The sequence below is a fragment of the Brachycentrus maculatus genome, unplaced genomic scaffold (genome assembly GCF_059751285.1).
Source record: "Brachycentrus maculatus isolate JH-2025_06_01 unplaced genomic scaffold, ASM5975128v1 h1tg001079l, whole genome shotgun sequence".
Classification (NCBI taxonomy): domain Eukaryota; kingdom Metazoa; phylum Arthropoda; class Insecta; order Trichoptera; family Brachycentridae; genus Brachycentrus; species Brachycentrus maculatus.
Window position 1 is genome coordinate 65110 of NW_028281785.1, and position 12081 is coordinate 77190.

A 12081-nucleotide genomic window follows, 5' to 3' on the forward strand; every position below is an offset into this window, starting at 1 on the left:
AGAATTAATGTTTTTAAAGCTAAATACAATTGTTGGTAATATTATTTTTAAGAATTTATATTTAAAATTGTAATTAATTGCTACTTTCATGGTCAGTCAGTAAGTCCGTTCTCTTTCTCTATCACCCGCTATAGCGCATGTCGGAGATAATTTGGTCCATGTATTAAACGGGTCGTCCTCTGTAGTTTGTGCCCTCGCACATCGTTCACTCCTTTCAAGAACGTCATAAATCAAAAAACTTGATTTTTCAGGAGAACGTTTTTAAAGTTTAATAATATAATACAATGTATTAAAAATAACTATCAAGCCACTTATTGAACTTTTTACTGCGCAACAGATCTTTTTAGGTAAAACCTGAAGGTTTTTTAAAAGAAAAGGTATTGTTTAAAAAAAATTAAGCAATACCTTTTCTTCAAAATGTAAAAACAACAATTTCTGCCCGAAGCGGGTAAATATTAAGTTAAAAATATGCCTCTCTTGCTGGGATATAGTACATTTTGTAGGCATTCCGAAAACATGCACAACTGAAAATTGACGATTTTTGATTTATGACGTTCTTGAAAGGAGTGAGTGACATGTCCTCCGCAATCGTATGAAGCAGGCCTGGATGTCTCCTATATTATGGCCTATCCATTTGGCTCGCTGTTGCGCTACTTTATTCAGTAAGCATCTTGAGAAAAGATCTCATCTCATATTCATCAGCATCTTTATTCAGTAAGCAATACCTTGTTGTACCCTACATGTTTTGACCGATGAATCTCCATCATGCACGTTTAACTCCACTTCTCAAACGCCTCCAGATGCCCCCGTTCTAACTTATCAAATATCTTGTTGAATTATTGTTTGTTTTATCCATCTCACTTGCCATCTATTAGTGAAATGAATCATGTCACCAATAGATGTCTCTAGTGAAAATTCTAGTAATTCATATATCGCTCACTCCTTTCAAGCAGGTCATAAATCAAAAAACTTGATTTTTCGGGAGAACGTTTTTAAAGTTTAAAAATATAATACAATTTATTGAAAATAAATATCAAGCGACTTATTGAATTTTACTGTGCAACAGATCTTTTTAGGTAAAACCTGAAGGTTTTTTCTCCATTTAAAAAATATTAAGTATATTTAAAAAAATAATTAAACAGTACCTTTTCTTCAAAATGCAAAAACAACACTTTTCGCCCTGTAGCGGGTAAATATAAAATTAAAAATATGCCTCTTTTGCTGGGAATAAATCATAAATCATTGCATAAATCAAAAATCGTCAGTTTTCAGTTGTGCATGTTTTTGGAATGCCCAGAAAATGTACTATATCCCAGCAAAAGAGGCATATTTTTAACTTAATATTTACCCGCTACAGGGCAAAAAGTGTTGTTTTTGCATTTTGAAGAAAAGGTGTTGTTTGATTATTTTTATAAATAAACTATATATTTTCCAAATGGAGAAAAAACCTTCAAGTTTTACCTAAAAATATCTATTGCACAGTAAAAAGTTTAACAAGTGGCTTGATATTTATTTTTAATACATTGTGTTATATTTTTAAACTTTAAAAACGTTCTCCTGAAAAATCAAGTTTTTTTATTTATGACGTTCTTGAAAGGAGTGAGCGTAATGTTACATATTTGTTAATTTTATTCATTTTCATCTTTTTGTTTTTTTGTTTTCTGTTAATATCAAATATTTGTAGTTGAAATTAGCAGTTTTAATCATATTTATTTCTGATAATATATATTGTATTCTTGCCAGCGCCCTTTATAATCTAAAATATAATGTATACCCACACACAGGCCACGCCTTTGTGGGATCTTTTTTTTAATGTTATTTGTTTTAGTTGTACTTGTAATAATATATAATTGTGAAATGCAAAAGGATTTAAAATAAAGAAAAAAAAATCTTTTCTCTGGTAGCGATACTCAAGAGTGAATCTACAGTTATTTCACCTCTAGTTGTTCTGTTAACTAACTAACTAACTAACCATCACGCCGCTTCACTGCAGGGGTAGGCAGAGAGAATAGAGCGCCACACCACTCTGTCCTTGCAAACATTATTCGCCTCTTCCACGTTTATGCATCTCCTCATACATACCCGCCGATTGTTACGACTCCTAACCTGACCACTTTCAAGTATTTGACATACCTGATCGTGCCATGTTTTTTTCGGTCTTCCTCTGCTTCTTTTCCCACTAACATTCGCCTCATAAATTTGTTTTACCGTTCTTTCGTCACTCATTCGTTCCACATGTCCAAACCATCTCAACACACCTTTCTTAATTTTATCGATAATGCTTATCTCAGCTTTGCATTCCTTCCTTATTTCACTATTCGCACATCTATCATACATCGTTTTGTCGCACATTCTTCTGAGAGATCGCATTTCGAATGCATTCAGTCTACTTTCATCCTTCTTTTGCCAACTCCATGTTTCACTTTCATACATTAGAGTTGGAACCAGGACTCCGTTGTGCACTGCCAGTTTAGCTTCCACTGATAAGTTTTTATTTGCTATAACTGATTTCAGTCTTTATCAATCTTTCCATCCCTAGAAAACATACTACCCAAATACACGTTGTTATGTTAATCAGAGGTTAAATAAATATGAACATAAATAAAATAAATATGTATAAATATATATTATATAAATATGTATTAAGTACAATAAATATGAGCGGATAAGTATGTTAAAATTGTAATCAGTCAGTGAGTTTTCAGATCTTAGTGCGGAAAGGTGAACACAGTTCAGCATCTGACGTTGATTGAACAGGAAAATCTGACAAATCACATAATCTATTGTTGTGATTCTTGACAAGTCTAAAAAAGACAACCAAGGTAAACTTTGTTTTATCATATTCATCATATGCTAAGCTGTGGTTGCTTTTGAAAATTGTAAAAAAAATATTAAAAAACAACGAGCCATTTTATACGTTTTATTCATTTCGAAGGGGTCCATTTCGACAGTATTTACTTCAAAAATACCCAGACTTCCATGTTATTTTCATCTATGTTGAGTTGTCCGCCTCCGTAGTGTAATGGTCAGCATGCTCAGCTACCGTTTTGGAGGTCCCGGGTTCGATTCCCAGGGGGGTCAAATAAATTTAAGTGATATTTTCACTCTAAAATTTATTTAATATTACCCTGGACTGGTACATGAAGCGGAGGGCTGATCACCTTTCCTTCATGTGTTAATGATCAAGATAACACTCCGTTTATATGATGCAGTGCCCTATGCACCATTGAGGTGTGGATAAGGGGTTGAATTAATGAATGTTGAGTTGTCAAAAAACGTGTCGCAACGTGTTTCCGGTTATAGATCGGAGAGTTTTCATATCAGAGATTTGAAGTAGAGATTCTGATCTAGAAGTATCTGCTCTTGCCTCAATCCCAAAAGTGGCTTTTGATCGAACACATGTTTTGTACATCTTTATTTTACTTTCCATTTGCATGTGTTTGTGACTCGACACTGAGAATATGAGACATCCGGATATAGCTGCAGTCTTGTTGATTTGTTTTAGAGTCTCACCATAGAGATCACCGTTGCTACTAACGTCAACTCCAAGATACTTAAATCCATCAACTGTTCAACGGTTCTGTTATTTACAACTAATTTGCATCTTACTGGATTCTTTGATATGGTCATACTTTTAGTTTTGTCAATTGATATCATCATGTTATACTTTTTATAATAAAGAAGAAAATATTATTTTTATCAATTCTTCTTCTTCTTCTTGGTGTTGGTCTTGTGGCCTGTTTTTAAGAGGGATTAGCCTCCTGCGATGTCGATTCCCAGCTGTCGATGCAGCTGTTTGGTGGACTGCCGTGTTGTCGTCTACTTTGGGATTGGCCGTACAGTGCGATGTGGGGGAGTCTGGATGATTCCATTCTCCTCACATGCGCATACCATTGTCTCCTTCGTTGCCTTCCCCACCTAACGACATCTTCGATCTCGCATATATCCCTGATCCTGGCGTTTCTTATTCTACCTCGAAGACTCTTGCCTGATACGCTTCTTAGAGATTTCATTTATGACACTCTGATTATTATTTTTTATAATCTTTATAAAGAAGATTATTTTAATGAATTAATAATGATTTATTGCAGTGAGAGATGAGGACCATTGCGCTTCTTTTGGTGGTTGAATTAATGATCTTAGAGGTTCAGGGACGAATCACAGCTCCTGACATCTACGCGTTGGCTACATATTCAAGATGTGAGTTTTAAACATCTCGTTGAATTTATTTTTTTGACATCTCAACATAGATGAAGAAGAATATGGAATTCTGGGCATTAACTGGTCCCTGAAGCGCGGGATCACCTTGCCTTGCGTCAATACGATGCAGTGTCCTATACACCATTATGTGCGGATATGGGTAAGAAGATACTTGTGAAGCATGAAATGTCAATTATAATCGTGACAAATACTAATTAACTAACCGATACGCTGCTTCCCCATAGGGGTAGGCAGAGAGAACAAACACTACTCTACACCGCTCTGCATTCGCAAACATTCCTCGCCTCTACATTCATGCATCCTTTCATACTTACCCACTCCTGTCCTAACCACATTCAAGTATTTCAAATACTTGATCATACCAACTTTTCTTCGGTCATCATCTGCTCCTGTTTTCAACAACATTCGCCCCATTAATTTGTTTTATCGTTAAAAAGACTTCTTTAAAGTATTTGAAATACTTGATCGTACCAAGCTTTCATCGATCTTCTTCAGCTTCTAACTTCTCACCACATTCGCCTTTTATATATGTTTCAATGTTTTTCTCCACTTATTTGATTCACATGTCTAAACCATCTCAACACACCTTTCTCAATTTTATCGATAATCCTTATCTCAGCCTTGCATTATTTTCTTATGTCGACATTTGAACATCTATCATAAATCGTTTTGCCACACTCTACTTTCATCCTTCTTTTGTTAATTCAATGCATTACTTTCATACATAATGGTGGTGGCTGAATGGAGCCGTGTCGTAGCGCAACACGTTACGATGCGAGCATTCGTATAGTCAGTATAGCGAGCAGGGCTAGCTATAACTCCATCCATTGGAGTTATGACGTTACGTTACGACGAAATGCTCCGGTCAGTCCCCACCTTAAGAGTTAGTACCCATGGGTATTACATGGTATGAAAGGGAGGATAGTAGCGACGTCACGGGGCTGCATATCTGTACTCGTTGCATATCCGTACAAGCTGGTGAAGCGCAGGTTTACGAGCCTCTCGAAAGTGAACGTTTTTTTTATTATTATTGGATACTATTAATTTATTTTTTATGTTTTTCGTAGGTGAGAATCTTAAGAAGGTATTGGGGTATCAATACGAACAGATGGTAGAAATGAAAAGGGAACCAGATATGTCTCTTGTAACGCTCAGTCTTCTCACGCCGAAAAATCAAGTAAGTTTTAATAGATTACTCTTACTTAAGAAGAAGATTCAAAATATTTTTTAATTTTATCAATGGGTGTTCCTCAGGGAAATTTTTATGTCCACTTATATTTTCCGTTGAAAGGTTGAAACATTTTTATTTTACATCTCAACATAGATGAAGAAGAATATGGAAGTTTAGGCATTTATGGGACTTCGACCGCCGACCGCCATAGGCTGGTTTGATCACTTAAACTTTACACATGCGTAACATTCACCAATTCTACCCATGATTGAACAACCACACTACTCAAGCTTTTTAATAAGCAGGAACTCTTTCAAAACTATAATTAAAATGTAACTTTGTTTTAAAATCACTATAAATACTTTATGATAACTAAATTAAAATGTCTACCGGTTTCGAAAGCTTTTGCAGACAGTTGGTAGAATTCCATTTTAAATTTTTGGCTAATACATCTTAAATTAATAAGGTTATTGGATTGAATTCTACTTTTATTGACATATACATGATAATATGTGACGCATTTAGTCTTATTAAAACATTATAAAACATTGATAATGTCTTAATAAGACGAAACGCGTCACATATTATCATATATATACATATCGTAGTCGTACAGGAGAAAGTGACCAACTGACTAAACGTAAAATGTTCAGGAGGGCCATTTAAGTCACTTTTGCTTGGCAAGAAAATAAACACCATTGCAGTTAGTCATTTTCAACGAGTCAATATATTATACTTCAAAGTTTAAAATCATTTGGGATTTTTTTCAGGGCAATATTAAGCTAGTAAGATAAAAAGTAGTCAATGATAACGTTTTTGTAAACAAATGCACTTGGTCACGTTCTCCTGCATTATAACGATATATATAAATATAAGTAGAATTCAATCCAATAACCGAGTTTAATTTTGGATTAATTACCCAAAAACTCCTAGATATGTAGAAATATTGATCAATCTCGTGATACAGCACATGTGATGACTGTAGTTCACAACAGTCATCTAGCCAACATTCAAGCTAAAATCCCATTCAAACCATGGTACTGGAACTTATTTTTGTCTAGATCCTCCATCTTGATGTTATGTCGCTTTAGGTCTGGGCACTGCTCACTGCCTGTGCATCTATATAAGATGATGTGTGTTACATCACCAGATTGCAAATGTGGACAGGATATAAGGGATGCAAACCATACGTGCTTTCAGTGGCCGCTCACAACACAGAAGGAGAAGTTTCTAAATAGCTTAAAACGGGCAGGAATCCAACTCCCCACCCAAGTATCCACCCTTCTTTTTAAACGTAATTCAAGAATCGCGGGCATTATTTCTAAAATGATAAAGCTAGGCGCATTTTCTCCTTCCTGCTAAATCTATTATTTTATACCATACCCTTTTTTTATCTCTGAATGTTTTTTAATAGTTTTATAACATAAATGTGGAATTGTTTAATTGACTTTTTTTAACGTAACTATTTTTGGTAATGTAATGTAATGACTATTATTGTTAATGTAACTATTGTTTATTATATTTTTTTTATATGTAAAGCTGTACAATTCCCGAACAAATAAAATAAAATAAATTTAAACTATGAAATTTAGTATTGATTGTTATAATTATATTATATTATTTTATGTTTGAAAATAAAAATAATACTTGACAGTGGCAGAAACATCTTTTCACTGGGCGACTGCCAAATAAATAATAATAAATAAAATAAAAACAGTCATCTACGTCGAAATGAGGAAAGCTTTTATTTAAGCAAAGACTCTTTTTATTTGTATTCGGACCCACCTAAAATGTAAAGTTACTGATTGTTTTAAATAAAATTGTACGTATTTCAATTGCAGACCAAATATCCGCTGATGAACGGAACAGCCGTGTTGGAAGACTTAAATTTCGACAAGAATCTTTCATTAGTTTTCCTCGTTCACGGTGTAACGACCGATCATACATCAATGTATTATACACAATTTCCCAGAGCCGTTATCCTTGCAGGGGGAAGAAATATTATTTACGTGGACGCAAATGCCTTACTCGGATCAATAAATGTAGTAAAGTCCTTGACGTACATTCAGTTCATTGGAAAAGAACTAGGAAGACAATTACTTAACTTTGTGAATGGTAAGTTATATTGAAAAGAATGAGAGATTTCTTATATATATACATATATATATATATATATATATATATATATATATATATATATATATATATATATATATATATATATATATATATATATATATATATATATATATATATATAATATATATATATATATATATTTATATCTATATATTTATATAAATATATATATATATATATATATATATATATATATATATATATATATATATATATATATATATATATATATATATATATATATATATATATATATATATATATATATATATATATATATATATATATATATATATATATATATATATATATATATATATATATATATATATATATATATATATATATATATATATATATATATATGTGTGTGTGTGAGTGTATGATCCAATTTCGAAACACTAGAGACATCTATAGGTGACACGAAATTCTAGTGACATAGTGTTTCGAAATCGGATCATATATTTATAGAACTTGTGAAGTGTGATTGTCAATCATGGGTAGAATTGGTGAAGGTTACACGTGTGTAAAGTTTAAGTGATCAAACTAGCCTATGACGGTCGTAAGTCCCGTAAATGCCCAGACTTCCAATTCTTCTCTACATATATTTCCATTTATTCCATCGTTGTTAAGATGCCTAAAATAGTATATAAAAATACTCCCATACTTGAAATAATCCAGATTTGTCAAGTATTTTGACACACTCAAAATGTTGTAAAGGTGGAATTCAGATCGAAGGATTACCCTTAGATTCTCAATGTGATAATTCAGTATAAATCACTGTAAAAAAACAACCTTTAATTATATATTTCCTTATTCAATAAAAAAACAACGAAAATGTTAACTAAATCATGACATTCATCTTTAAACTAAATATATACTTAAAACACTAATACAATACAAATATTAATTTCCGTGTTCGATAATGGTGGTATTAAAAACGAATATATTTAAATTATTTTAATAACTAAATAACTGACTAAATCATCACGCCACTTCTCCGCAGGGGCGGGCAGAGCGAAAAGAAAGCCACATCAATCTTTTTTTGAAAACAATCTTCGCCTCTTCCACATTCATGCATCCCCTCATACACACTATATTCATAGATTTCTGACCTGACCCCACCCATTTATTTGAAATACTTCAAGCCAAGTTTTTCTCGGTCTTTCTCTGCTTCTATTACCAACCGCATTCCCCTCATATATTTGTTTTGCTTTTCTTTCTTCACTTATTTGATTCGCACGCCCAAACCATCTTTTCACATCTTCCTTACTTTTACCGAAAATTCTTATCTTTGCCTTGCATTCTTTCCTTGTATTACCATTCGGATATCTATCATACAACGTTATGCCTCACATTCGTCTGAGGGAACGCATTTCAACCGTATTCAGTTATCTTTTACATTTGCAATCTAAATTTGTTTTTTTTTCTAAATAAATTTCGATAAGTGAATCACTGCACTTAAAAATGGATAAATATTAATAAATATTACTGTTCGCCTCCGTAGTGTAATGGTCAGCACGCTCGGCTGGAGGTCCCGGGCTCGATTCCCAGTGGGCGGTCAAATAAATATAAGTGATTTATTCACTGTAATATTTATTCAATATTTCCCTGGACTGGTACCTGAAGCGGAGGGCTGATCACCTTTCCTTCATGTGCAAATGATCAAGATAACACTTCGTTTATATGAAGCAGTGCCCTATGCACCAAACATTATTTAATGGATGCCTAATTTTCTATATTATATTACATTATTTAATTATTTATACTATATTAAATATTACCATAAAGTTATATTAAATATTACCATAAAGCGGAAGCTAAACTGGCAGTGCACAACGGAGTCCTGGTTCCGAATCTAATGTATGGAAGTGAAACATGGAGTTGGCAAAAGAAGGATGAAAGTAGACTAAATGCAGTCGAAATGCGATCTCTCAGAAGAATGTGCGACAAAACGATGTATGATAGATGTACGAATAGCGAAATAAGGAAGGAATGCAAAGCTGAGATAAGCATTATCGATAAAATTAAGAAAGGTGTGTTGAGATGGTTTGGACATGTAGAACGAATGAGTGAGGAAAGAACGGTAAAACAAAATTATGAGGTGAATGTTAGTGGGAAAAGAAGCAGAGGAAGACCGAGAAAAACATGGCATGATCAGGTATGCCAAATACTTGAATGTGGTCAGGTTAGGAGTCGTAACAATCGGCGGGTATGTATGAGGAGATGCATGAACGTGGAAGAGGCAAAGAATGTTTGCAAAGGACAGAGTGGTGTGGCGCTCTGTTCTCTCTGCCTACCCCTGCGGGGAAGCGGCGTGATGGTTAGTTAGTTAGTTAGTTACCATAAAGTGACTGCCATATCAATTGATGAAACTATTTTTTCCAGCTGGAATTGATCCTCAAAAAATTCATCTCGTTGGTTCTAGTGGTGGCGTTACAACCACCGCATATGCCAGCAAATTATTCAATTCCTTATCAGGATTCAAATTAGGAAGAATTACAGGACTCGATCCAGCCGCTCCTTGCTTGTTCAACAGTACATCGGAACATATACTCCAGGCCGCTGATGCACATTTTGTGGATATTATCCACACGGCTATGGGTACTCTCGGACAGACTGAACTGAATGGTTGGTACAATTACTCATGTGCAAATGACTTGTTAGATTAAAAGCTCCCAACTGAATTCCTAGATCTGGTTCAGCAGCATCTAGGCTTCTTGATTGACCAATCTTTCAAGGCAAATAAGAATAATAATAATAATAAAAATAACTCTTTATTCCAGCTTGACTAAGTGGTGGGTGCAATTCTTAGTCAGCCATATATGTTTTACAACATTTCTTTTTATACAATGAAATTAAAAATAATAAACAAATAAGAGCGTGAAAGAAAATAATAATTATAATAATAAATTTGGAGAGATGTAGATGAACATTAGCTCTCTGGCAAACGCAGCACTGTGCTCCAGTGCCGCCACATGTCCAGCCCCATCTGTGCTCCACAAGCCACTTTACGATGAGGTTGGAGCTCTTCATCAGCCTCTCCCGGAAGCCTGCCACTCGGTGCCTTAACAGGCCATCCCAGTGTGGTAGGCGTGCTGTGGCAAACACTCGCGCTTAAGTGTCGGGGTAACTTCATTAAAGCTCTGTAACCGTTATTATGGCATATTTTCATGTTCTTTAAGCTTCGTTGTGTAACCTTGCACCATAGCTCGCTGCCGTACTGCTGCGTACACAACACTTGATATAGTCTATTTTTTACCTGCGCGGAGCAGTGGGCAAAGCGGCGTGTCAGCATATTGGACCGCACGCAATGAGCACGATACTGGCGCTTGATGTCCTCATCATCCGCATAGTTCTCCTGTAGGATATGTCCCAAATACGAATTAAGAAGTGAAAATTACTTGAAAAATGCCATACAAAATTGCATCCCGATTTTATTTGTGAATTTACAATTCATTAATTACTTTAAATTTTCCTTCTTCTTCTAACTTGTCATTTTTGTAGTCTGTTGCTCAGGTTGAAGATCCTTCTGTCACCAGCAACGTCATCTAGGTCAGTGTTCCGCAAACTTTTTCTATTTAAGGTACACATTCCAAATTAAGAAATTTCAGAGGTGCATATTTACCATATTATGGGAACATATTTGACTTATTGTGTTGAATGCGAAATGTAAATAATGTTATAATTAAAATTTGGAGCAATTGTGTTATTTTCATAAAAGTAGACTTTTTCCGCGGCACACCAACTAATCACCACGGTACACCAGTGTGCCACGGCACACACTTTGCGGAACACTGATCTAGGTCATGCCCTCGAATTATGTTTTCTTTCTGCAGCATCCATGAATTCTTTGGTCTTCCTCTAGATGTCCTTCGAGGAAGATCCACAGCGATTGTCTGGTTATCTCAACATATATGATGAAGAATATGAATGTCTATGTATTTAAAGGACCAGTAATAAGCTGATCACTTTACACACTGTAATATTCTCCATTCTATCCATGAGACCCACATATCACACGTCATGAGATTTATGATATAAATAGGAGTTCCTAAAGTTTGAGCAGTGTGGTTGTCAATCATGGGAAGAATTGTGAATGTGCACAAAATGATCACTTAAGTAGTCTATGATGATAGGTTTTATGATAGGTCTAGTGCATGTTTAACCTCGGCTCGTAACGCATGTCTGTGCTGAAACCTTTAGTGCATGTTGGTCTTCGGGTCGACCAAAAATCACAAAAACATTTGTGTAGTTATAACCATTTATAAATGGTGCTTTGGTGGTGAAGGGTAGCATTGTTTGCATGCTGTGGTAGTGATTGTCCTGACGAAGAGACGGGTACGTCTCAAAACTGGTACACATAAAAATTTCGGGTAGTGGTTATATACTTATATTATTAACATTTTTGAAAAAAAAAATAAGTACTTATGACAAGGTTTATACCCAGACTTCCATATTCTTCTTCAGCTATGTTGAGATGTCAAATTATAAAAATATCTGGAGAAAACACCGAAAATGGTGTATTCTATCTTCACTCATTCGATTCA

General features: G+C 34.4%; 1 protein-coding gene across 1 annotated transcript; it reads left to right on the forward strand.

The window, feature by feature from the left end:
- Positions 1-2714: 2714 nt before the first annotated feature.
- LOC148299565 (phospholipase A1 member A-like) lies at positions 2715-10162 on the forward strand (the record flags this gene model as incomplete). The annotated part of the gene is made up of 5 exons (XM_088275935.1): positions 2715-2822; positions 4092-4200; positions 5289-5398; positions 7234-7507; positions 9920-10162. Coding segments are annotated over exons 2-5 (730 nt in total), but the record flags the coding sequence as incomplete, so codon positions are not given.
- Between the last annotated feature and the right edge of the window lie 1919 nt (positions 10163-12081).